General features: G+C 41.6%; 1 protein-coding gene across 1 annotated transcript; it reads right to left on the reverse strand.

The window, feature by feature from the left end:
- Positions 1 to 228: 228 nt before the first annotated feature.
- Positions 229 to 17,862, reverse strand: TNFRSF11B (TNF receptor superfamily member 11b). Its single transcript, XM_032223384.1, has 5 exons — positions 17,833 to 17,862; positions 12,339 to 12,708; positions 5,131 to 5,328; positions 2,283 to 2,507; positions 229 to 617 (listed from the first exon to the last, which is right to left on the reverse strand). Exons 1-5 carry the CDS (start codon positions 17,860 to 17,862, stop codon positions 229 to 231), a joined length of 1,212 nt encoding a protein of 403 aa, XP_032079275.1.
- Between the last annotated feature and the right edge of the window lie 9,170 nt (positions 17,863 to 27,032).

The following is a 27,032-nucleotide window of genomic DNA, read 5'->3' on the forward strand; positions in this document are numbered from 1 at the left end:
ATTATTTCTCTCTATGTCCATGGAATTCACTGGAATTCTTGGATGGAGTCAGAATCCAGGTAAGCATTTTAATGTTACAAAACAACAACAAAAATTATAAGATAGTCTAAGCTATCCGAGTCTGTGACATAAATATAAATAAGCATTATCATATTGGAAAACATTTCCCCTCCCCCATTTAATTATTGCTAGCAGCAAGTGGCAAATGAAAGATCAGAGAACTTAAAACTACCCATGTCTCATTTTTACCAAATGGATCTGGTTTCCTGGCATTTCTAAGAAAAGCTTCTGGTATAATCTATGCATCGTGGGGCTGTGGAGGAATTTCACCACCTTCCGAAAACCTTGAATTGTTGTTTTGGGGAAGTGGTATGATTTCAGATGCTTCAGTCCAAACATCAAACTCTTGATGGTGTCTTGGTCTTTATTTTTTATCCTCCACAAATTCAAGAGCTTCAGAATTGGCTCTGTGGATTGGCACATCCCAAAAATCTGTTCAATTTCTTCTCTGCCGACATTTTTCCCTGGCAAATTTTCCATCAGGGTATTGAGTTGCTCAAGGGTGATGTTGAGATGGCCAATGTGCTTTAAAACACTATTTTCACAAAGATCGATACCTAAAAAAAAAAAAGAGAATTAAACTTGTTTAGTTCTCATCATTAAGGTCACAAAAATATGATTGATCCTATCTCCATTGCTACAATGCTGGTGGACATAAGCCCTTCTTTCTGTCAATACTTTCTTGAAATCTACCCTACAAATTAAAAGCAGTGAAAGCGGAGATCTGAGTTTATGGATACAATGCCATGCGGGTCGATTAGATTCCATACAGATAGAATAATGCCAGATGTCTCTAAAAGAATTTTCATTTTGTACCCATTTATTTTGGGAAATGGTTAACGGCATGGGCTGGAAACCAGAAGGCTGGGAGTTCTAGTCCTGCCTTAGGCACAATACCAGCTGTCAAGCCCCAATTTGACATATGTGTAGCCATTTTATTTAGCTCTCTATTATACTCATTTATTCCTTTTTTTCTCTTTATTATGTAACGGGGGTTTTCTGGCTCGCCACATTTTAAGGTGGGTGGGGAGGAGCAAATAAATAGAGTGAGGATTGTTTTGGCTAGGTGACCTTCTATCCCATGGGAACAGAGGTTGCTCCTGGGGAGAACAAAACAGTAACATCAAACTGGCTCTAGAACTCTATACCTGTAGGAAATTTTCTCTTCCCCTTGTCATGATCTTGCCTTTTTAATGCCTTTTCTCCTGATCACAATCTTTTAACTGCTTTTACCCATTTTGAGGTTGCTTTAGATGATATCCCAGTAAAGGAGGAAACTATTTTAACACCAACACATCTAATAATAACTTTAGCCTGTCCTATTCCTGAACTAGGGATGTGGTGGCTCCGTGACTAAGCTTGTCGATCAGAAGGTTGGCAGTTCGGCGGTTCGAATCCCTAGCGCCGCATAACAGGGTGAGCTCCTGTTACTTGTCCCAGCTTCTGCCAACCTAGCAGTTCAAAAGCATGGAAAAATGCAAGTAGAAAAATGGTGGGAAGGTAACAGTACTCTGTGTGCCTTCGGCGTTTAGTCATGCCGGCCATATGACCACGGAGACGTCTTCAGACAGTGCTGGCTCTTCGGCTTTGAAATGGAGATGAGCACCACCAATGACTAGCACACATGTGCGAAGGAACCTTTACCTTATTCCTGAACTAAGGATGAAAGATGAAGGCAACTTCATGGAGAAATAGCAGGGAGGAAGTTGTGGCTGTGGCACCTTTATGTAATGTTTAGGAGTAAGTGGAAAGCCGATTTTCAAATAAATAAAGGGTGTTTATTTGAACACCCTAACCTTCAAAGCACTTTTAAGATGGATTGTAGTCACCTCCACTGACTTCAAACGCTAAAGATAAGGAATGACAGTTCTTATCTTGCTCCAGGCTGCTATAGATACTGCAGCCATAGAAAATCCCCTCAACCCACTGAGCGCTAAAAGCAAAGAAGAAAAGAGAAAGGGGAAACTACCCAATAATCTGTTGCTTTGCACTTGGTCTCCTACTTTCATACACTCAGTTCTCCAGCGTCTAACTAAAAGATACATGGGCACGTGGCTTATGTACTCAAAAGCTGCTCCGATGAGTGAGGTGAGAACCACAATGTCCACCTTCAACTGATTGCGTTGACTGTTGTGGTGATTTAATCTATACTCAGGAACAAACATTTTACATAAACGGGCCCAGTTGGTAAACCTAATCCCTTGCTTTTCTTTAGTACGTACCTTGGACAATATTCTTGACTGTACGATGGTCCTTATTTTGCTCTTTCCACAGCTTCAGCAGCTGGAAGGTCTGATCTTGCAGGCTGCTCTTCTGTTTAATTATTTCTCTGTTTTCAAGATTGATCTTCACCCCAGGCAGGCTGTCCATGAGGGTGCTCAGCCAGGTGGAAGATAGCTTTTTGGGCACGATGAACCTGAAGAACGCTTCTTCACACAAGGTGACATCTAAAAGCATGCAGATACTGACTTTAAAATCAGGACATTAACCTTTGGGGCAACTGTCAAAAACTGCTGTGAGAAAGCACAGTACATTTTTTCCCCTAAAAGCTATAATGCTATGCAGACCAACAGGGATTGGAGCCTACTGAAAAAGAATGGGATTTTTTGTTTTGAACTTAACACTTTGCAAGTGTTAACAGAATGCTTCCTTTGGAAGGCAAAGTGTATAAAATATACTTTTGAAGCAGGATGACACTCACTTCAAATAGGGCAGCTGCACTGTGTTGCTTCCCTGGAGAAAGTGAGCCTCTACATTTGCTCAGCAGAAGATTCACAGAGAACTCCAACAAAGAGAAGGTGTCATTCCAGGCTGCAACAAGCCAGAGAGTGTTGCTGTGCAAAGTTCTGATATAATGATAATAGCTGATAACCCTGGGTATTTATTTATAGGGGGGAATTTTCCGGACCAAACATAATTTCTAATGTTCAATTTTCCCCCTTACCAGAGGGAGCCCCCTTGTGGAGTACTGTGAAGCCATTACCATGGCAACTCCACTGCACTGTATAGTATAGAAGTCATTTTACGGCAGTACAGTAGAAGCCATTTTAAGGCACAACAGATTGTATCTTAACAGAACAAACACCCCAAGGGGTGTTAGGGGTGTCTTACCCTCACAGCATTTGTTTCCAGATATATATATATATATATATATATACATACATACATACATACATACACACACACACACACACACACACACACACACATATAAATTTTTAAAGGCAAAGACAATGAGGCCAACACAATGGAGAAAATGCCAACACCATTTTGAATTGAAAAAATGCATTTGTGATTTGTATCAATTTCATAGTTACTTATTTCATAGAATCATACATTTGGAAGGATTTTGGAGGTCTGTTTAGTTCAATCATGCATTGAAGGCAGGATCCACTAGAATACCTTTGAAAATGACATTCCAGATTCTGATCTGAAACATCAATCAAAGGATAGTCCCAAATTTCTCTTGCTAAGTGAGACAGTTGTCAAATGAACTTTGCCTCATTTTATGGCATTGCTTGCCACAATGCCAAGTGAATGACTGCAGTTGTTGAGTTAGTAACATGGTTGTTAAGCGAATCTGGCTTCTTCATTGACTTTGCTTGTCAGGTTACAAAAGGCGAACACATGACGCCAGGACACTGCAACCGTCATAAATATGAACCAGTTGCCAAAAATCTGAATTTCGATCACATGCTCATGAGGATGCTGCAACGGTTGTAAGTGTGAAAAATGGTCATAACTCTCTTTTTTCTATGATGTTGTAGCTTTGAACAGTCACTAAATGAACTGTTGTAAGACAAGGACTCCCTGTATTTGCCTAGTTCATATGACATTCTATTCCTTCCCATTATACAGTCAGAAATTTCCTCGTGATATTTAGTCTGAAACTATTTTCATATTGATTCAATCCAGTGGTGAAATCTATTTTTTTTTAACTACCGGTTCTGTACGCCTGGCTTGTTGGGGTCATGTGATTCTGTAGTCATGTAACTGGGGGATCAAGAGGCAGAAACTCACTTTAACAATGTCCTGCTGGAGCAGGGTTGGACTAGATGATCTCCAGGTCCCTTCCAGCCCTGGATTATCCTCTGAAGCTTCATCTAGTGCCAGGTTGTAGTCCTTCCTTCCTCTCCTTTTTCCCTCCCTCCCTTTCTTTCTTTTTCTTTCTTTCTCTTTCTTTCTCTCTTCTTTCTTTCTGTCTCTCTCTCTCTGTCTTTCTTTCCTTCTGTCTTTCTCAGCACCCCCTCCCCCTGTTTTTGGCCTAGCAGGCCTCAGGGAAGCCTGCTGGAAGCAAAAATGGAAAAAAAAAACCCACCCACCCTGTTTTTGGTTGTGCAATCGTCGGAATATTTTTTACCTTTTTAAATATTTTTTACTACCAGTTTGGGTGAACAGGCCTAAACTGGTAGCATTTCACCCCTGATTCAACCCATTGGTTTTGCTTCTGTCCACACAGGCAATAATGAATAAATCCATTCTATCTTTTCTATATGAGAATCCTTCCACCGGACAATAATTTTCCAATCTGCATATTAGACTGGTAGGTATAATCTACAAAATCAAAATTAAATAAATTCTCACTGCGTTCCTAACTGTGTGTCAGTTGTAAACCCGTGAGGAATTTCATTACAGGTAGTCCTCGGCTTACAACAGTTCATTTAGTGACGGCTCAAAGTTACAACGGCACCCCAAAAAAAGTTAACTTCTGACTATTTTTCACACTTACAACCGTTGCAGCATCCTCATGGCCACGCAATCCATATTCAGATTCAGATGCTCAGCAACTGGTTCATATTTATGACGGTTGCAGTGTCCCGGGGGTCATGCGATCAGCTTTTGCGACCTTCTGACAAGCAAAGTCCCTGGGAAAGCCAGGATCATTTAACAACCATGTTACTAACTTAACCAATGCAATGATTCACTTAACAACCGTGGCAAGGAAAGTCGTAAATTGGGGGGCAAACTCACGTATAGCAAATGTTTCACTTAGCAACATAAATGTTGGGCTCCATTGTGGTCGTAACTCGAGGACTACCTGTATTTTCCTTTTTTGGATTATATACACACCGATTCCACATGACTGATCCAATCTGTCACTGTCTTCTCCCTGGCACACATTGTCATGTGTGGAGTCCCCTTTCTGGACCAATTTGAGACTCAGGGCGCTGCAGTTAGTGTGCATTTGACAAGCAGCTTTGGATGATCTATCACTAGAGAAATATCCTTCTGGACATCTCGCGCAAACGGTGTCGCTTTCAGGGGTACCTGCAGAAAAGGGAAGAGGTGATTTTAAAAAAAAAAAAAACCATTTATCAATCACTTTGTTTATAACACTTCAAGAATTTCCCATTCAACAATGGCAACAACACCAAGGACAGAAATGAAAAACCATCTGATATTCTTTGAAAGAGGAAAAACTGCCACGCGGCATATTTTGGTAGATTGTTTTAAATCTCGCCCTGATCTTTTGGTTTTGTAAAAAAAAAAAAAAAAAAAATTCAGAAACCTCCCCAGAGAAAGGAGCTATTTCACTTCAGAAGATGACGGAAGATATTATTTGTATTTTGTCCAGGTTAAATGAAAAACAATAACACTGCACAAAGAAATCCTATTACAGGAAGGATACTATTTTTCACCTACCTAGCTTTTAAATGAAACATTCAGCCAAATGGAAGATTCATTCAAAAGTAGTCTGACTCAACCAGAAACTCTATCTATCTATCTATCTATCTATCTATCTATCTATCTATCTATCTATCTATCTATCTATCATTCATTCATTCATTCATTCATTCATTCATTCATTCATTCTGTCTCTCTGTCTCTCTCTGTCTCTCTCTGTCTCTCTCTCTCTCTCTCTCTCTCTCTCTCTCTCACACACACACACACCCATATGTACTATCGGTTCTGTGGTCGTGCCTTGATGGGCGTTGTATGGCTTGGTGGGCATGGCTTGGTGGGAGTGGCAGGGGAAGGATACTGCAAAATCCCCATTTCCTCCCTATCAGCTGGGACTCGGGAGGCAAAGAATAGATGCGGGCGGGGCCAGTCAGTGGTGGTATTTACTGGTTGGTTCTCTGAACTACTCCAACTTTCTGCTACCGGTTCTCCATAACTGGTTAGAACCTGCTGAATACCACCTTTGGTGTGTGTGTGTGTGTGTGTTTGTGTGTCTGTCTGTCTGACTGTCTGTATCATCTATCATAAACATTAGGCACTTCAACAATGATTAGGAAAAGATACTTGGGAAAATAGGAGCTTATATAAAATCAGAAGTGCAACTAATTAAAGCAACTGCATCTTTTCCAATGATTTCCCAGTTGTCTTATACAGCTTCCACATGATCCTGAGAAAAAGCATGCTTCTTTAAAAACTGGGAGACAGGTGCCACACTGCCACATATTCTCATCAAATAACTTTTGGGGAAGAGGAGGAAGGATGTGGGAGGAAGAGGAGGGAGGGGGAGAAGAGAGGGAGGAAGAGGAAGAAGAAGAAATTCAGATGATGCTGAATGGTTACTGCAGGAGTATCAAACTCAATTTCATTGAGGGCCGCAACAGGGTTGTGTTGGACCTTAGGGAGCCAGGTGGGTGTGACCAGGGTGAATGTGGCCAGCTCAACATCCGTTTTCGGCTGCAATGGCCTCCTGCAGCCCTCTGCCAGAAAATACATAGGTCGGTGGGGCTGCGTGCAGCCCTCCCGTGCTCCATTTTCAATCATGACAGCCTCCTGCAGCCCTCCGCGTGGCCCCCTGAGTTCCATTTTCACTGGCAGAGGGCTGCCGCGGTTGAAAACAGAGTTTGGGAGGGCCGCATGTGGCTCTCCTGAGCTCCGTTTTCGCTAGCAGAAGCACAGGTGGGCAGGTCCTTCATTGTTTCCAGGGTAGCTTCGCAGACAGATTTAAGCACTCTGTGGTCTGATTCAACCCATGGACCTTGAGTTTGACACTCCTGGGTTACTGAATAGTCCACCTAACTCCTAAATTCCAAAACTGTAGTTGATCAGCGGATTCCCATCCCCATCCCAAGGATAAAATTAGCATCAGTATCTTGTCTCTGGCTGGCTTGAGACAATGAACTAACACAGATCCCTGGTTTGATAATTTCCTAATTATCCACATTTTGCATTTCTCCTAAATGAGCCAGAATACCTGCTGAGCCATAATGTGCCTTCAGAGTACTGATAGGAAGTAACATGCCAAAAAAGAGGGTGTTATTTTAATATTCTACCACCTTATGTCAGAAAGTTGATGGAACTGTGGGAAATTCAAAACGGCAGGTTGTTATTACCCATTCCTGTTGTCAAATAAAAAGAGAATAGCAGCTGTTAGAAGAGCTGATGAAGAAACTGGTGCTTTTGTTCCCACAGATAACACCACTGATAAAACAGTTCCTAAACACTTTTAATGAATTATCTCCTTTTTATTCTGGACACTGAAATCAATTCGATTGTGTCATTCGGCAGACAACAAATATTACTTATTTTGAAGCTGGCTTTTAAAATTATTCCTGTGTGAGTTTTATGGAGCAAGTCAACCCTACATTATAGCCTGTTGATGCTTAATAACCCTAATCTCTTACGCAATTTGGAACCAGAAAAGGGTTTATCAACCAGCTGGTGTTTTATCATTCATGGTCACTCTTTCATGGATGGCTTTGGGGCTTCCAACTTGATCAGACAGATTTAAGCTTCTTCTGAGCAAATTTCCGTTTGTGTAATAAGAAAATGGTTACTTTTTTTTCCAAACCATCTTGCATACATACTGTATCTATAGGTTAATTTTTATACATTTTATACTTATCCTTGCTAAGAATGAGGTAGAAGTATTATTTACTATTGCAATTGTTATTGTTATTATTTCTTTTATTCATTAAACATGAAACTCGGTCAACCGAACATTCAAAAATGCATCACAAATACCATTGACTGGTGCTAATGGTTGATACAGGTCGCTGCCAGCGTCCTAGGTATCAACCAAATACCTTCTTAAAATATATATTGTTGTTGTTATTATTATTATTATGTAATTAATCTTTGGTGAGATTCACAGCCTTTGGGGCTGGTTGGTAGCTCAACAGCTCGAGTCCTAACCAAGGACCTAGGAACTGTTAAGGTAAGTCGGAGTATATAAGCTGTTCCAAGTAGGGTGGTTTTTTGTAGAATCAGAATGTTCAAGTCCTATAAATTTAGAATTTCCAAATAGCGAGGTAGCCCTTTAGGTATTGCTCCAAGGGCTCCAATTACTATTGTGACAACACACGATTTCTTCATCCTAGGTATCAACCAAGTACCTTCCTAAAATATACAGTGTTTCAAGTAGCCCAGTTTTTTGCAGTTCTGCTGGTGTTATGGCAGGAAGCTGCAATTTGTTGATGTATCTTATTGCAGCTTCCTGCTGCTGTTGTTGTTGTTATTATTATTACTACTACTACTACTACAATTATTACTATTACTACTATTATCTTTGACCAAAGGACAGAATTAGATAAGTTATGTACTTGGAAACACTAAATGACTTTTAAAGGCAAGTCATAATTTGTTAAAGTAACTCTGTAAATGTTATATATTGATTCTACTTTCAGTGACTAGATAACTATGAAATTTTCCAAGAAAAAATAAAAGATAGTGAAAACTAACACGTCAAATACTATATACTGGTTTCCCCCCCCCCCCCCCCAGGATAATCAGGTTGTTTTTAGAGCAATTGTTTGGTGTGTGCTCTCTTTTAAATTAAAATATTTTCAAAAGTAAATTAAACTTGGAGGTGAGAATGAAGGCTGTTATAGTCACTATGTTCATATGGAACTTGCAGTGGAAAATATTATCATCATAAACATTATTATGCAGAGAAGCAGACGCTGTGGCAAAGTATTGTTGCAGATTTCATAGGTGCCATTTCTTTAAATCTTTTAGGCTTTTTAGGTGCTATGAAACATAAATTGAGACACAGTTTAGTTCTCACCCACAAGAGCTAAAAACTGAAGGTGGTTTAATTTTGTGCAATCCCTAGGGCTTTTTATGGGTTTCATTGATACCCTAATACAGGGGTGGGTTCCTGCCAGTTCTAACCTCTTCTATAGAAAAGGTTCCACAAATCTACAGTGCCGTTTAAAACCGGTTCCAGCTCCCTCCCCCCGCCCATCCACACATCATCAAGATGAAGAGTGAGAGGAGGAATTCTGGGAGTTGAAGTCCACAAGTCTTAAAGCTGTCAAGTTTGAACACCCCTGGGTTTTTTTTCCTAAAGGGTTAGGGGTGCAAGGGTCTTGTAACCTGACAGCTTTAAGACCTGCGTGCTTCAAATGCCAGAGTTTCTGAGCCAACATTTTGGTTGCTAAGCAACAACGTTGTTAAGTGAGTTTCACCACATTTTACAAGTTGGCCACGCCCACCCAGTCACATGGCTGGCAAGCCACTCCCACCCGGTCTTGTAACGTGACAGCTTTAAGACTTGCACACTTCAATGCCAGAGTTCCTGAGCCAACATGACTGGAGGAGGAATTCTGGGAGTTGAAGTCCACAAGTCTTAAAGCTGTCAAGCTGCCACTCCCACAAAGCAGGCCACACCTACAGAAGAGGTTCTAAAAAGATTTGAAACCCACCGCTGCTCTAATATTGTTATAATTATTCTCCTAGTGCTATATCAATTAACATTTCTACTGTTTGCTGAGGCACACAAGGCTCTGGAATCACCTTCTTCCCAATGGAAATTTTTATTAGTTATCACCCATAAATATTGCATCTCAGATAATGTTCCCATGAAAGAGGGCACTCCATCATGTTACTCAGTGGAACGCAATTTGCAACCACCGTTAGATTAGTCATTATCATTACAAGAATATTTTGTTCGGCTGCCAGCAACATTCTTTTGGTTACAGTCCGAGAAGATGGTTCTTGCAAGTTCTCACAAGAAATATACCATCCATCATGTTCATTTGAGCAGGCTTATTTAGGAAGTGTTCAAAGCCAGGTGGATGTTTGTTTTTACAGTTCCAAGCAGATGGCAAAAATAGTAAGCTTAGTAAGAGCGTTTTCATACTTGCATCTAACCATTACTTAAGTAGGTCCTAGTAACTTCTTTTTTGATGTTGGTTTCATGGCATTGCTTTCCTCTGATCGTATCTCCTGCTCAGATGGCTTTAAATTATTACAGATACAGATTAACAGAGTTGGAAGGGACTTTGTAGGTCTTCTGGTCCAATACCCACCCACCCACCCAAGCATGAGACCCTACAACATTTCTGACAAATGGCAGTCCAATCTCTTCTTGAAAGCCTCCAGTGATGAGGCTCCCACAACTTCTGAAGGCAACTTCTGTTCCATTGGTTGATTGTTCTCACCATCAGAAAATTTCTCCTTATTTCCAAGTTCAATCTATCCTTGTTCGGTTTCCATCCATTATTCCTTATCTGGTCTTCAGGTGCTTTGGAAAATAGCTTGATCCCCTCTTCTCTGTGGGAGCCTCTCAAATATTGGAAGACTGCTATCGTGTCTCCCCTGGTCCTTCTCTTCACTAGACTAGCCATGCCCAGTTCCTGCAACCATTCTTCATGTTTTAGTCTCCAGTCCCCTCATCATCCTGGTTCATTCATTCCTATCTGTACCAATATTAATGTAGGGTGTGTCCTTGGTGCTCTCGAAGCTTAGTTGTTTTCTTGCAGACATTTTCTTATCTAACTAAATAATATCCTCATGTTGCTGGACACGTTAAAACTTGTGGCATTACTTGGATAATTATTAGGCTCCTAATTGGATTTCCAAAAGACTTCTGCCATGGCTGCCAACTTGTTTATTCTTTGTACTACACTATTCTTTTGATTAATAGAAACAGAATAATTATACTGTAATTTAAAATATAATAATATCAAATCAGGGGTGGGATTCAAACGTTTTAGCAATCGGTTCTCTCCCTGGGTACTGAGTGGGCATGGCCATGGTGGGCCTATTCGGCCCTCCTGCATCACAGCAGAGGTGCGTGGAAATTTTTGTCCTAACATGGGCTCCAGAGGCCCTCTGGAGGCCAGAAATGGGTCCATTTCTGGACTTCCAGAATTTCCACCAAGCCCGTTTTTCGGTTCCACCACAAATCCGCGAAGCCCTTATCCGCGGAGACATAAGCGCGAAGACTAATTCGCGACGTTCGAAGCGCTAAGGAAAAATGCGACCCTACCGCGATGACATAATCGCGGAGGGCAAATCCGCGCATTCCCAAGCACTTAGTACCCTAAACCTAACCCTAAACCTAACCCTAAACCTAACCCTAAACCTAACCCTAAACCTAACCCTAAACCTAACCCTAAAACAAACCCTAAAACAAACCCCTAAACCTAATCCTAACCCTTACCTTAATTGAAATTGGCTTTCTGCCGCAGCGCCGTTTTAAAGCGCCCTTCTGTTGCCGCGCTGTTGCCGCGGCGGTGATGACGCACGGTGATGACGTCGCGGCTTTAGCGATGCGATTTTATCACTGCTATTTTGACGAGCGCGGTTTTGTCGTGCCACACATTTTTCACTCTCCCAGAGCCTCTCTGCCAGAGGTGGGTTGCTTCAAGTTCGGCCAAACTGGTAGTGGAATTCAGGTTTGGGTCGCAGAACTGGCAGCGACCCAGGCTTGCCACGCCCCCGAACCAGTTCCCTCACCGGTGCTGGGTCGCCATCATTTTGGTTTTTAGTGACTGTGCATGCGCAATTCACTGTAAATTGTTCTGCGCATGTGCACACGAGTTGAGAACTGATAGTAAAACTGGCAGCAACCCACCTCTGCTCTGTACGGGCCCCGCATTTACCTGGCATCTAAAATGGGCCGCATGGCAACACCTGGGAGGGGAGGGGCAAGGTGGGTAGGGCCAGTCCTCGCAACTACCGGTTCAGCAAACGAGATGTAAAATTAGCATCCAGTTTGCTTGAACCAGGCCGAACTGGCTGAATCCCATCCCTAAATCAAATGCAGTTAATATATTTGTTCATCCCGTGTGATTATTTGCTGAGCGTGACCCTCACTCCGATTACTAGCCATTCTAGCATAACGTCTCTTCAATAAATTCTGCTTCAATTAAATCAGTCTATGGGGTTTTTTTTTAATTTTTAGGATAGGATTAAACCACTGTTTACTCTTTTATCATAACACCTGGCTGGCTTGGAGCAGTAACTTTTCCATGTTCTTGCCCGGAAGAGATTATTATTATTATTATTTTACTCACCCTAAGTGACCCTGAAACAGCTTTTGATGGTTGAGCAATCTTGAAATCATCTCTTCAAAAGAAGAAGATACCTACCTTTCTGAACAACGCCAAATCCAGGAGGACATGCTGTGTGCTTCGAACAGAATTCAATGTTGAGGTACCGTCCTTCTACACACTCACAGACACGGTTTCTGGTGCTGGTGCATGTCATCTTTTCGTATTGCAGTTCCTTGCATACCACATTGCAGTAGTGACATTCTTCATTATCGTTCCATTCATCTGTATAAGTTTGATCTGGACAAAGAGCACATTCCGTCTTCGCTGTGGCTGTACAATGCTGTTTGACATAGGTTCCTGGAGGACATTGGTCACACATCAGCTGGCGGGAGGTGATAGGATCATAATGGAGATACTTTGGGGGAAGAGTTTCCTGGATTGTCCACTTGACTGAGAGATCCAATAACTAATGAAATAAAATAAAAACATTGTTAAACTTTATATTATTATTATTATTATTATTAGTAGTAGTAGTAGTAGTAGTAGTAGTAGTAGTAGTAGTAGTATTGCAATACGTTGATGGTGCCCTCGAGTACTAAGTCATCCTTTATAACTACGATTTGGTTGGATTAACACATTGAATTAAATTATAAACCATATTTTGAAACCAACATCATAATATGTTAAAAATAAAAGAATAAAATAAAAATAAAAAGATTTATCACAGGGAAACTGGGGTCCTACAAGTGGCAAGTTACTAGAAAATATTGACTACCAGTACTAAGTAAGATCTCAGATATTTGTCAAAGACCATTATGACAAATTTTATCATCTCTGCCTGTCAACTTGAACCAATTGTCATTTACAGTAACCTTCCATTGTATTAGTTAGCCTGAAAATTTGCCATAATATATCTAATTAAAACTACAGATGTTATCTCCCAAAATGTTAAAAACACGCCAGTATTATACAAAGAGTTATTATTTTCTTTTTAGAAAACCTTCTCTGGATTAAGAAGCTAAGTAGACTTGATCTATTCATAGATAGATAGATAGATAGATAGATAGATAGATAGATAGATAGATAGATAGATAGATAGATAGATGATAGATAGATAGATAGATAGATAGATAGATAGATAGATAGATAGATAGATAGATAGATAATCAGAATAGAATAGACCTTGAAGGTCTTCTAGTCCAACCCCACACTCAAGTAGGAGATCCTATACTATTTTAGACAAATGGTTGTCCAATCCCTTCTTAAAAGCCTCCAGTGTTGGAGCACCCACAACTTCTGAAAGCAAGTTGTTCCACTGGCTGATTGTTCTTAATTTAATTTCTCCTTAGTTCCAGATTGTTTTTGTCTTTGTTCAGTTTCTATCCATTGCTTCTTGTCTTGCCATCTATTGCTATCCATTGCTTCTGGTGGAAATAGGTTCACTCCCTCTTCTTTGTGGCAGCCCCTCAAATATTGGAACACTGCTATTATGTCACCCCTAGTTCTTCTTTTCACTGGACATACCCAATTCCTGCAACTGTTCTTCATGTGTTTTAACCTTCAGCCCCCTCCCAATCATTTTCGTCTCTCTTCTCTGCACTCTTTCCAGTGTTTCAATATCTTTTTTTTTATATTGCGGTGATCAAAACTGTATTCCATGTGTGGTCTTACCAAGGCATTATATAGTATCCCTTTTCATGATCTTGATTCTGTCCCTCTTGTTAATGCAGCCTAGGATTGCATTGACTTTTTTGGCTGCTGCCACACCCTTGCTAGCACATATTTAAGTGATTGTCCACTAGGACTGTGAGATCCCTCTCACAGTTACTGCTGTTGAGCAAATTTCATCTAGTCTGCACTCGTACCTTTGCTTTTTCCTGCCTAAGTGTAACACCTTACTTTTTTTCTACATTGAATTTCATTTTGTTAAATAGGGTCTAGTATTCAAATAATAAAGCTAAGGGCAATTACATCTGTACCGTTATCATCAAAATAAGATGAATGACAATTCAGTTCAAAGGAGACTTGACTTCTATCCTTTTGGGGCTTCGCCCGAAGATGTTTTGGAAAATTACATTTTATTAATTGAATTCTGAACTTTCGCAAGTTTCCCCCCTGATCTTCAAATGAAAGCCAATGTCACCGCTCCACTCTTGTGAAATAAATACAGATTGGATGGCAGTGACCAGCAGAGCCCATATTCCTTCAAGTTATCTTTTTTTCCCTCTTTCAATCACAGCCTTGTGATTTTTATTTTTTTTAAATAAAAAAACTAGTTTTTTCAAAATTGATTATATGCTTCGGTTTTGGGTTTTTCACCCAGACCGCAGAGGAACGCTCAAAGTTACTAAAACAGATAAAGCATCCTCTGTTTGAAATTACAAACACATCCTGAAACCTAGTTTTTCTTTGATGGCAGCTGCCAAGGGCTGGGCCAGTGCCAAGGCAAATTTGTAAATTCTGGCATTCGCTTTTCTACATTATGTAAGAACATTGTAATTGCCTCCAGGCAAAAATCTAGTCTGCCTCTCATTCTACTTCTGGCTGCAGCCAACAAATGGAAGCTCACCAGCAGGACATAAACTTGATTATCCCCAAACCACTATTTTTGGGGGGGTCTAATATTCAGGAAGATAACTTGTCCTGGTGATAGAGATTCAGTTCAGCTATTAGAGCCAATAACTAATAAACAATTAATCGGTTCTAGTTTCTTCTCTTTTCAACGCTCTTAAAAGCAAACGAAGGCCACCAAATCATGGAATCATCCTCTTCTCTGCACTCTTTCTGGAGTCTCAACATCTTTTTTATAGTGTGGTGACCAAAACTGGATGCAGTGCTCTAGGTGTAGTCTTACAAAGACTTTATAAAGTGGAATAAGTACCTCACTTGATCTTGATTGTATCCCTCTGTCAATGCAATTTAGGGCTTTTTTGGCCAATGCAATTCTAAATTGCATTAACAGAGGGAATTGTTTGATTCTTTTTTGAAGATCCAAACCAAGATGACTGTGAATGTACCAACCTGGGCTCAACCCAAAGGAGAGTTTCACTGAAACAGCGAGATAAACATTAAGCCATCTTCTTTTAAACTGGAACAGAATCGCATTGGATGATTAAAGCTACTCTATGTTGCTTCTAACATCACTTCCTATTGCTCAGTATCTTCAGCAGGTGGCAGCACCTGGCTAACTTAATTAAAACCTGATGAGAAACCAAAGGGGATGGATGCCTTCTATTCTGTGAAACCTACGTTTCATAAAGGCAATGAAACAAAACTAGAGAAAGCTGTTGCAACTGTTTAAGATTGCCAGGGTGCTAAAACTTAATACACCATACAGGTAGTCCTCACCTTACAACAGTTCATTGAGTGACTGTTCAAAGTTACAACAGCACTGAAAAATGTGACTGATGGACCATTTTTTCCACATTTAAGACCACTGAAGCATCCCCATGGTCACACGATCAAAATTCAGTTGCTAGGCAATTGGTTTACATTTATGATGGTGAGAGTCATGTCCTGCCATCCCTTCTGGAACCTTCTGACAAGCAAAGCCAATGGGGAAGCCAGATTCAGTTAAAAACCTGTTCCTAATTGAACAACTGCAATGAATTCACTTAACAACTGCGGTGAGAAATGTGGTAAAATGGGGCAAAAGTCATTTAACGAATGTTTCACTTTGCACCATAAAAGTTGAGCTCAATTGTGGTCACAACTCAAGGACTGCCTGTTGTAGATAGTCAATCAGAGGAGCCTGTATTTCCTTGATTCAGCCAAAATTAAAACTTTAAAAATTAAGCCCATAGATCAGTGTTTCTCAACCTTGGCCACTTGAAGATGTCCGGACTTCAACTGGATGCTGGCTGGGAAATTCTGGGAGTTGAAGTCCGGACATCTTCAAGTGGCCAAGGTTGAGAAACACTGCCATAGATGCTTTAGACCAGAGATGTCAATCTCATGGCCCTTGGGCCAGATGCGTCATGCACTGGCCACACCCACCTCCAATTTAGAGAAAGGGGAAAGTCACGATATATCACATGATGACATGATGCTGTGAGTTTGACACCCCTGATTTAGACTATCCTTGAACTTCATGGAACGTAGACATGTTTTAAACCTGGGCTGGAATATTCCCATTATTTTATATTCTTTGATCAGTTAGCATGAATGGACAATTTGAGAAACACTTTGCAAACCTGTATGGTGTTCATAAGGATTTGAGCTCTGGCGGCACAATGGTTAGAATGCAGTACTGCCGGCTACTTCTGCTGACTGCCTGCAATTTGGCAGTTTGATCCTCACCAGCTCAAGGTTGACCTAGCCTTCCATCCTTCCAAGGTCAGTTAAAATGAGAAGCCAGATTGTCAGGGGCAATATGCTGACACTGTAAACCTCTTAGAGGGGGCTGTAAAGCGGTATATAAGTCTAACTGCTATTGCTATTTCAACACATATGGTTCAGTTGGATCTTTTTCCCCCATATCTCATACTTATGTTTTCATGGGGCAGGGAATAAAATAAAAACAACTTCGCAAAGCTTTTCTTTATAACCACTGGGGAAATGAGGCTTGAGCAAGACATTTCTTATCGGATGGAATTCCATTTAAAAACCCAAACCTAATCTATATAAAAATCACAGCTCAAGGACTTTTATTCTTTGAAAAGCTTCCGACTCAGTGAAAGATATTATTAATTCACCAGTTATACACATGAAACAAACTTGGCAGGAAATAAAGGAAGCATTCACAGTTATTTCATCAAACAGCCTTTGCCTCCTTTTCCCCAAAAGGAAATATATTGAATATATAGCTTCAAAATAACACCAGGGCATCCTTGCTATGGGCTGATTCTGTGATAAATTACATTTATAGATATTGATTCTCCCAGGGTGGGATATAAATTCAGTAGATGATGATCCCGATTGTAATTCCATAATGGAGCAGCTCAAGAAGTTGAAGAATAGGCAGCATTTAATGGTGCATATAATCGTTTACTGCTTCTAAAGTATCTATGGAAGTTTTCTATTCTCTTCAATGTCACTGGAAGCTCTGTATACACAGCTAGGTATGAAAATGCCCAAAGTTTTGTAGTTATTTAACTAGGAGAAAGCAGTAGAAAGACCAAAGTTCTGTGCTTAGCATCTCAGTTTGAGACCCTGGAAAATATTTTCCCAACAGAGTAGCTAATGTTGGGTAAGATCACTCAATAGTGATCCATGCAGACCCATTTAAAATTAAGCACACCTATCCAGTTCTATCCCATAGATCTTTACTTTCTGTCCCATAGTTTACAACCACACTTACAATGATGATCTATCAGCCAGCTAATGGCATCCTGCAATGGTTTTAGCCCTATCATGTGAAGATACAATGAGGTTCAGAAGATACTCCTTCTTCAAATTAAAAAGAAAATGCCAGGGAAACATTTCCTTTAACTTCTAGAAACAAAAGGGAGCTTGCTTGCCCCAAATTTGCTCCAACAGATCAAAGTCCTACTAAAGGCTTAAGAGGGGCAAACGCAGCTTTAAAGAAACAGAAAGAAATAACCTTACTACTTTGTGCTTTCCAAAGCAAACCTTGAGGGAAAAGACTTACCATCAACGTGCAGCATAGAAGTTTGGTCATTGTACGGGCGGCGTTACAAGTCTTTTAAGAAGCTGGAAAGGCAATCAGATAGCCTGGGGAGTAGCAGCTGGCAAACAGGACCTTCTGCACATTTAAGCCTCGTTTATATATATGTCTGTGGCCCCCATGCAGCAGGAAAACGTGGCTCAGCTTAAAATCCTCCCTCCTTCCCTCCCCATGATCAATTTCTTTCATTTTTTTTTTAAAGGAACCTGTTGATGATTTCATGCAACTTCTTAACCGCAGGTTCTGGGAGGGCAGAGAGGGGAGGAGGAGGAGGATTCAGGCAGAAGGATGGGTTAACTAATTGCTGTCTGCCAGCCACCACCTCCGTTGTGAAACTGCCCCCTCCTTTTCTGAGCAAAAAGGGGGAGTCCAAGGAAGTCTCACCTTCAGGACATCAAAGACCTGAGTTATTCACAGGCTGTTATAGGAACGGCGTTTTAAAAATAACTCCCTGAAACTGCCTTTTTTTAAAGTTCCTGCTTTGGACTCGTTGGTCTGTGTGTAAAGGGAGAGAGTGGGAAGAATGAGAAGTCTTTTAAGTTTTATTTCCCCATCAGGTGAACGTTTGTCATTTATTTCAAGGCATTTTTTGTGTCAGTTTGCAAAATCACCTGTGTTTGGACTGGCACCTTTAAGGTTTTTATTTTTTTGCTTAAAAAAGAAACTTAAGCCAAAGGTTTTTTTTTAAGCCAATATAGTGTAACCTATAAAAGAGTACATAGCGTAATCTATAAAAGAGGCTCGTGTAGCATAGTGTAGCCCATAAAAGAGGCTACCTTTGTTTCCTCTCTTAAGGAAAAGGGTGCAAGAGGAATTATTTTGCTTGTGATGGTATATTTAGTTTAGTTTAGTTTAGTTTATTGATCTCCCGAAGGACTCCGGGCGGCTTACAATAAACAAGGGAAGGGGATAAATAAACAAGACAACACCTTAAACTACGCAACATCCACAGTTACTGTGGGGCTGGATATTTCACAAGCCCCCCGGCCTGCTGGAGCAGCCAGGACTTGGTGGCTTTGCGGAAGGCCTGGAGGGTAGTAAGGGTCCGGATCTCCACGGGGAGGTCGTTCCAAAGGGCTGGGGCTGCAACAGAGAAGGCTCTCCCCCGGGGAGTCGCCAGCCGACAGTGGCTGGCAGATGGAATTCGGAGGAGACCTAACCTGTGAGACCTAATCGGTCTATGGGAGGTAATCGGCAGGAGGCGGTCTCTCAGGTACCCAGGTCCGATGCCATGTAGGGCTTTATAGGTGACGACCAGCACCTTGAAGCGGGTCCGGAGACTAATGGGTAGCCAGTGCAGCTCGCGGAGGATAGGTGTAACGTGGGTGTATCTGGGTGCACCCACAATCGCTCGCACGGCCGCATTCTGGACTAACTGAAGTCTTTGAACACTCTTCAAGGGCAGCTCCATGTAGAGCGCGTTACAGTAATTTCTTTAGAAAGAATCGTCCCTAAAAATCAAAACCAAAAGGGAAGCAATTTAAAGATATAATTTCCCCACTAAGATGTGTGAGAAAAAAAAGATATGTTCATACATATTGTTGGGAGAAATATACATCTGGTTTTTCAAGCAGGAGCGGGGGAGACACTAGAAACATGGAGGCTGATTGGAAAGATGGTTTAATGGTGAAGCTGTAGGAAGTTGTGGGAAGTTATCATCCAGCCCTCTCCCCGAAAAATGAAATATCCTAGGAAATATTGAAAGGGCAGAATATTTCTCTGGATGTGAAAAGAAAGAAACATGTTTTAAAAGACAGAATAGTTGCCTGTAGTTTCCTGCCCATCCCCACTGTTAATGGGCCATTGAGAAGGCCAAGCTAGTCCACTTTACATAATAAAGACTTCACCAGCAGCTACAGGAAAGCATGATAATATTGGCCCTTTACTCAACTGACCACATGGCATCTGAGAACTCATCCATACCTGGATTCAAAACACAGCCTAGAGAGTTGCCCCTGCATGGCCCCATGGGAGTCCAACAACCAATCAGAATACATTTCTTACACAGGAACAGGAAACAGAGAGGTGGGACTGAACAGGTTATAAAAAGCCTAGAAAGCCCCTCCCTCAGCCCTTTTCTTTTTCTCCACCAACATTGAAGCATGTGATCACCTTTTCTGTTCAGGGCTCAAGCCATGTGGTCCTGTCCACCATCTTTCCAAGTAGCCTCCATGTCTCCAGTGTCTTTTTCCCCACTTGGAGCTGAACCCAAAAGGACATTTCTTTCATCAAAAGTTATCACCCAGCCCTCTCCCAGAAAAAATGAAATATCCTAGGAAATATTGAAGAGGTAGAATATTATATTTCCCTGAATGTGAAAAGGAGAAATGTTTTAAAGAGAAGCTTCCTGCAGCTTCCTGCCTCCCCCCTTTTGTCAATGGGCCATTAAGAAGGCCAAGCTAGTCCCTTTACATAATAAAGAGTTCTCCACTTCAGCTCCAGGGGGATGGGATTAAGGCATGATAATATTGGCCCTTTACCTAACTCACCACATGGCATCTGAGAACTCAACCAAACCTGGATTCAAAACACAGCCTAGAGAGTTGCCCCTGCATGGGCCCATGGGAGTCTGACAACCAATCAAAATACAAGCTCAAGATCAAAGGCCAGAGAAGGCATAAAACCAGGGACTCAGCTTCTCTTCCCTTCCTTTCTCTTCTCCACCAACATTGAAGCATGTGATCACCTTTTCTGTTCAGGACTCAAGCCATGTTGTCCTGTCCACCATTAAAACCATCTTTCCAAGCAGCCTCCATGTCTCCAGTGTCTTTTTCCCCACTTGGAGCCGAACCCAGAAGGACATTTCTTCCAACAAAGCAGAGGCATGGGTGGTTCTGGGCATCTGGCCACATGGCGTTAAGAGGTGTATTTATATCTTCTCTTGGGCTTTGCACCAGTGGTGGGTTGCAATTTGTTTTACTACCGGTTTGCTCATGCGCATGTGTGCACGATGCTTCTGCGCATATGCAGAAGGGTCTGGGCGGGTTGGCGGAGCTTCCCGCCACCACCACTACTGGTTTGTCCGATCTGGGGCGAACCTCCAGAAACCCACCTCTGCTTTGCGCTTAAATTTCCTGTTCCTGTGCAAGGGCATGTATTCTATTGGCTGTTATAAGCGTCATAGCTAACTTTGTAGGTTGTTTGAGCTCCAGGTTTAGTTGAAGTTTGGACTCTCTGAGATGATGTAAAGAATAGGCTTGTGTTCCGAAAAGCTGTTGGGCAATTCCTATTATGGCATAATGGCTTCGTCCTGGAGCAGAGGTGGATTCCTACCGGTTCGGCCAAATAGGTAGTAACTCAGCCGGACACGTGACCATCCCAGTTCTATCCTGGGCACCGCCATCTTTATTTTCTGTTCTGCACATGCGCAGGGCAATCTTCATTGAAAAAAATGTATTTTTTTTCCTTTTTTTAATGGTGTGCGCATGCCAGTCCCAGAGAGGTCCCAGAGATTGGGCTGTTTTTTGCAAAAACAGAGGGTTTTTGCCTTCCCCAGCCCCCAGAAACACTCTGCAGGCTTCAGCAGGGCTGGGGGAAGGCAAAAATGCCTCTGTTTTTGCAAGAAATGACCCATTTTCCACCCATTTTTCACAAAAAGGGGGTCGTTTTTGCCTTCCCTCAGCCCTGCTGAAGCCTGCAGAGTATTCCTGGGGGCCCAGGAGCACAAAAACTTTTTTTTCTTACTGGGTAGTTTGCAGGCACTCTCTTAGCTCCAGCAAGGCTGGTTCTTTCTGCCCTGGTTCTTGCAAGATGGTTTTTCTCTCTTATCAAAAGGAAAAAGGACAGCAATTTCCCTGCATATGGGATTCCCAAGTCATTCTTGACTGTATATGGAGACCCATGCTGCTATCAGTGAATATTACATGCAGGCTAGCAAGGGTATCTCACGCATTCTTGTTTATTCTTTACTCAGTATTGAACCAGTAGTGGGTTATGACCAGTACGCCCTGGTACAGGCATACCAGTGCCTGCCGAGAACACCGGGTTCTGTTCCGGTACAGTGCTCCAGAGGGCCCACCCACCCACCCGCCATCCTTACCTGTATTTGAGCTCTTTGGGGCTTCCATGCACATGCACAGAGCATACGGTGCCTGTGCCACGCTCCGCCGAGCAGCTGGAACATTGCGGAGGCATCGCGGAGTGCCGCAGATGTTAAATACGCATGTACGCACTGCGTGTTCATGTGGACCCCAGGCCCCATTGCACCATACCGGTTCCAATTGGATCCGGAACTGTATTGAGCCATTCACTAAGCATCCAGTTTGTTCCCATACAATATAATACAATGTTTATAATAAAGCCCTGTTACTGCATTCAACAAGCCATCTTCAACTCTAGAGTAATAGCACACAGACTTATATACTGCTTCACTGTGCTTTACAGCCCTCTCACAGAGGTTTACAGAGTTGGCATACTGCCCCCCCAAAATCTGGGTCCTCATTTTACCCACCTCAGGAGAATGGAAGACTGGGTCAACCTTGAGCTGGTGGTGTTGTGGCCCATCAGCAGCCAGTGGAGCTGGCAGCAGATTCAGACAGTGAAGAGGTTGGGGAGGAATATGGGCCACTCCTGGGGTCTGGGGAAGGCTCTGATGAGGTCTCTGTGTTGGAGGCAGAGAGGGAGCCAGAGCCTAATGCTAGTTATCAGGTGCCTTCGGAGTCAGACATCAGTGAGGCAGACGAACAGTTAGAGCCCAGTGCGCGCATGTGCAAAGTTGCCAGATGAAGGGAACAGCTAAAGAACAGGGGTTGACTTGGGAGTAAGGCCACAGGTGGATCCTCCCAGAGGAAATAAAAGAGAGCGAAAGGGGAGTGAAGTTTGCAGGAGACAATTATGGTAGTTTGCTTAATTGGGAGATGATTCTCCAAAGCTCCTTGCCAAGTTTTGCAGATATCAGCCTGGCAGCTCTCCAAGCCAGACAAGGTCTGTGACTGTAAATCCTCCCTTGGAAGACTTTGTTGGATGTGAATGAGCAGAATTCACAGTAAATTAATAAAAGGAGTTTGCTTCATGCTCTTGGGAAGGCTAGGTCAGAACAGGTGGGACTCGAACTGCTAAACTGCAGGAAGCCAGTAAGCAGCAGAAATAGTACTACATATCAACCACTGCACCACCTCAGCTATATTTGCATGCAATGTTCCTTGATTCACAATTCACCATATCATGTGCTTTCTGTAAATCAGTGTTTTTCAAACATGGCAACTTTAAGATGTATATACTTCAACTCTCAAACTTCCCAGACAACATGCATCTTAAAAAGTTACCAAAAATTCTGCTCAAAATCAACTAATGTCCAATGAACTTCCTTTGAGAACTTTATGAAGGAATGGAAATCTTGTCTGTGTTTCTTTTCTGGCACACACTTCCCAAATTCTGCTCACTGTCACCTCCTGTACCCTTTCCATTAGAATTGTGCTTAACGTTTGATAAAATAAACCCATTGTAGTATGTGTTCCTTCTTGCAACATTTCCATTTGCACAGGGAACAATGATGGTATTCTTTTAATCCTCATAATGCAAAGGTGCAATTTTACAGACATACCATATAAATCCCAGAGACACTCCATAAATAAATCATATGCATAAACCATTGACATCTGGAGATTTACCTTTTTTTTTCAATATGTGCATGGTATTTACATCAATTCTTCATCAATTTTTCTCCAATACTGCCATTTATAACATTCTTTTCAAATCCACTCTTTGACATACTACCCTTAGTCCTGTATAAATCACTAAAACATTTAACCCAGAATTCTTCCATTTTAGTTCTTTCCCCCCAAAAATTTCTTTTTAATTCCACTCATTCTTTGTTTTAGCTCTTTGTATTCACTTCCAAAACATTTTTCCCCCCAACAAAACCATTTGGCATTTTCTCTGCCACTTTTCATCGTAATCCTTCCTTACCGTTGATATTTTCCTTCAGAGCAAATACACATCATTTAATATATTTCTCTCATTCTTGTTTTTGCAGCATTCCCCTCTCTGGCTTTATTCTTTAACCACAGCTTCTTGCCCTTCATCAATCCACCCAGCATCCTTCTCAATATCCCAAAAGTGCTTTTTCAAGAGGCAATTGGACTTTCTTGTTTTTCTCTGGACCTTTTCTCTTCAGCTCTGAGCGGAAGAAGCTTCTTGGATGAGAAGCGAAACGTCTTCAAAGAAAAACCAGAAAGTCCAGTTGCCTCTTGAAAAAGCACCTTTGGCCCAACGATGACCTGGATGACTGAGAATCTTCAAAGACATCCTTCTCTATGCTTCCCACCAGAAATGGTCACTTGCAAGAAGACTAGTGTTAAAATGTAATAAAATCATCATGCAAATACTTCAACGTATATACTTGTATGAGATGCAGGACATAGTTCTCAACTTAGAACCCCAGTTGGGACCAAAATTTCCATTACTAAGCAAGGCAGTTGTTAAATCAGTTGAGCCCAATGTTGTGAACATTTTTTTGCCATGATCGTTAAGTGACTCACTTCAATTGTTAAGTTAAATCACATAGTTGTTAAAAGAATCTAGCTTTCATGCTGATTTTGCTTGTCAGACTTGGAGAGTTGCAAATGGTTATCACACAACCCCAAGATGCTGCCACCATTGTAAATGAATACTGGGTCAGACCTGGAAGCCATCTTTTATATTTGGGGCTTCAGGCCTGCCACATTTTCTACTGTGGGAAAATGGGAGGGAGGATTATATACAGCAGTGGTAGTCAACCTGGTCCCTACGGCCCACTAGTGGGCGTTCCAGCTTTCATGGTGGGCGATAGGGGTTTGCTGTAACTCTGCTTTATAAATTTTATAAAGTAAAGTTACTTCCCTACTTTATAAATCACCATTACTGTGGAACCGGTGGGCGGTTAGAAAATTTTTCTACTAACAGAGATACAAAAGTGGGCGGTAGGTATAAATGTTTGAATGTTTGTTTAGAATGTTTATTAACATTTATAGGCTGCCCTTTTCCCTGAGGGGACTCAGGGCAGCTTACATAAAAATGGGGGAAGGGGGGATACAAATAACAGACACAAAATAATACATAAAGATAAAAATAAAAGCAACATTCATTCATCATTCGGGTGGGGACAGCTTATCTTTATCCCCAGGCCTGGAGGGCTAGCCAGGTCTTAAGGGCTATGCGGAAGGTCTGGACGGTGGTGAGGGTACGAATCTCCACGGGGAGATCGTTCCAGAGGGTCGGAGCTACTACTGAAAAGGCTCTCCTCCGTGTGGTTGCCAGTCGGCACTGACTGGCAGATGGTACTCGGAGGAGGCCTAATCTATGGGATCTAATTGGTCACAGGGAGGTAATTGGCAGGAGGCGGTCTCTCAAGTACGCAGATCCACTACCATGGAGGGCTTTATAAAAAGGTTGATTACCCCTGATCTAGAGTATGGGTGATATATAGTCTAAATAACATTCCTTTCTCAGAAAGTCAAGGACATCTTGCCCTGCAGATGTCAAGAGGTGACTGGGAGGCATCTCCAGTTTTAGAGGGCGCCTGATTGGACCATGTGATGGACATGTGGATGCTGGGCAAGGACTTGAACTTTCTTTCAGGTGGGGAAAACCTGGAAGCTTTCAGATTCGGGTTTTCCCAGATGTGTCAATATGACATCTCTAATAAAATGGAACTTTGAAGAACTTCAACCCTTGGAGGCTTCCTTTGTTGAGGGTGTTACTTGGAAGACTGACATACTGGTTGCCAAGAACCTGGATTTTGGTCATGTGACCAAGGGGATTCTGCAATAATCTAAGTACAAGGGCTGATCAAAATACATTTTTTTCATTACCATTGTAACTTCGAACAGTTGCTAAATAAATGGAATAAATGGCTGTAAGGATGACCTGCACGTAAGGGTAATATTTGCATCACCACTCCAGTGTCATTTTGACTTTCTTGAAAGTGGTGTGGCCCTTGTGGTTCTCCACTGAATTCTGTGGCACTCTGTCACAGCCTTCTTTCCATTCTGTTCCATGTAGCTTCCACATCCTCTTTCCTTGTATCCAATTCTGCATTCATTCTGCTGGGAGGTTGATCTATCTTTTAATACTTTCTTTTTACATTATTTGAGTTTCACTCTTCCTGCAGTTCTTCTACCTCCAGTCTTTTCTTTAAAAAGAACCTTTAAAAGTAAGGTTCTACATTTAGACAAGAAAAACAAAATGCACAGGTACAGTATAGGTGATACCTTGCTCAATAGTAGTAACTGTGAAAGGGATCTTGGAGTCCTAGGGAACAACCATTTACATATGAGCCAGCAGTGTGCAGCAGCTGCCAAAAAAGCCAACACAGTTCTAGGCTGCATAAACAGTGAGATAGAATCAAGATCACGTGAAGGGTTAATACCACTTTATATTGCCTTGGTAAGGCCACACTTGGAATATTGCATTCAGTTTTGGTTGCCACAATGTAGAAAAGATGTGGAGACTCTAGAAAGAGTGCAGAGAAGAGCAACAAAGATGATTAGGGGACTGGAGACTAAAACATATGAAGAACAGTTGCAGGAACTGGGCATGTCTAGTTTAATGAAAAGAAGGACTAAGGGAGACATGATAGCAGTCTTCCAATATCTCAGGGGCTGCCACAAAGAAGAGGGAATCAAGCTATTCTCCAAAGCACCTGAGGGTTGAACAAGAAGCAATGGGTGGCAACTAATCAAGGAGAGAAGCAACTTAGAACTAAGGAGGAATTTCCTGACAGTTAGAACAATTAATCAATGGAACAACTTGCCTCCAGAAGTTGTGAATGCTCCAACACTGGAACTTTTTAAGAAGATGTTGGATAACTAGATGGATAGATATGGAGATAGATAGATAGATAGATAGATAGATAGATAGATAGATAGATAGATAGATAGATAGATAGATAGATATGGAGATAGATATGGAGATAGATGATAGATAGATAGATAGATAGATAGATAGATAGATAGATAGATAGATAGTTAGATAGATAGATAGATGATGGATGGACGGAAGGATAGCTGGGTAGATAGCTTTGAAATAAAGTATTGTATAATATTGATTTAGGATGATTTAGGATGTTCCCGATGCTTACTGTTTCATTTCCTGCCTTTCAAGATTTGTTTTCCTCTCATGTTTGAGCTAAGATGGTTATGAATTTATTTTCTAGCTAGCCTGTTATTATAATAACTGAATCCATA

This window comes from Thamnophis elegans, chromosome 8 (assembly GCF_009769535.1).
Source record: "Thamnophis elegans isolate rThaEle1 chromosome 8, rThaEle1.pri, whole genome shotgun sequence".
NCBI lineage: Eukaryota > Metazoa > Chordata > Lepidosauria > Squamata > Colubridae > Thamnophis > Thamnophis elegans.

Bases quoted from the DNA above. Each gene is read 5' to 3' on its own strand.
- TNFRSF11B (XM_032223384.1), bottom strand. From the start codon at position 17,862: ATGACCAAACTTCTATGCTGCACGTTGATG. The intron at 5,329-12,338 runs GTAGGTATCTTC...CCTTTTCTGCAG, and splicing joins ATTTGGCGTTGTTCAGAAAG to GTACCCCTGAAAGCGACACC. The intron at 618-2,282 runs GTACGTACTAAA...TTTTTTTTTTAG, and splicing joins AGTCAAGAATATTGTCCAAG to GTATCGATCTTTGTGAAAAT.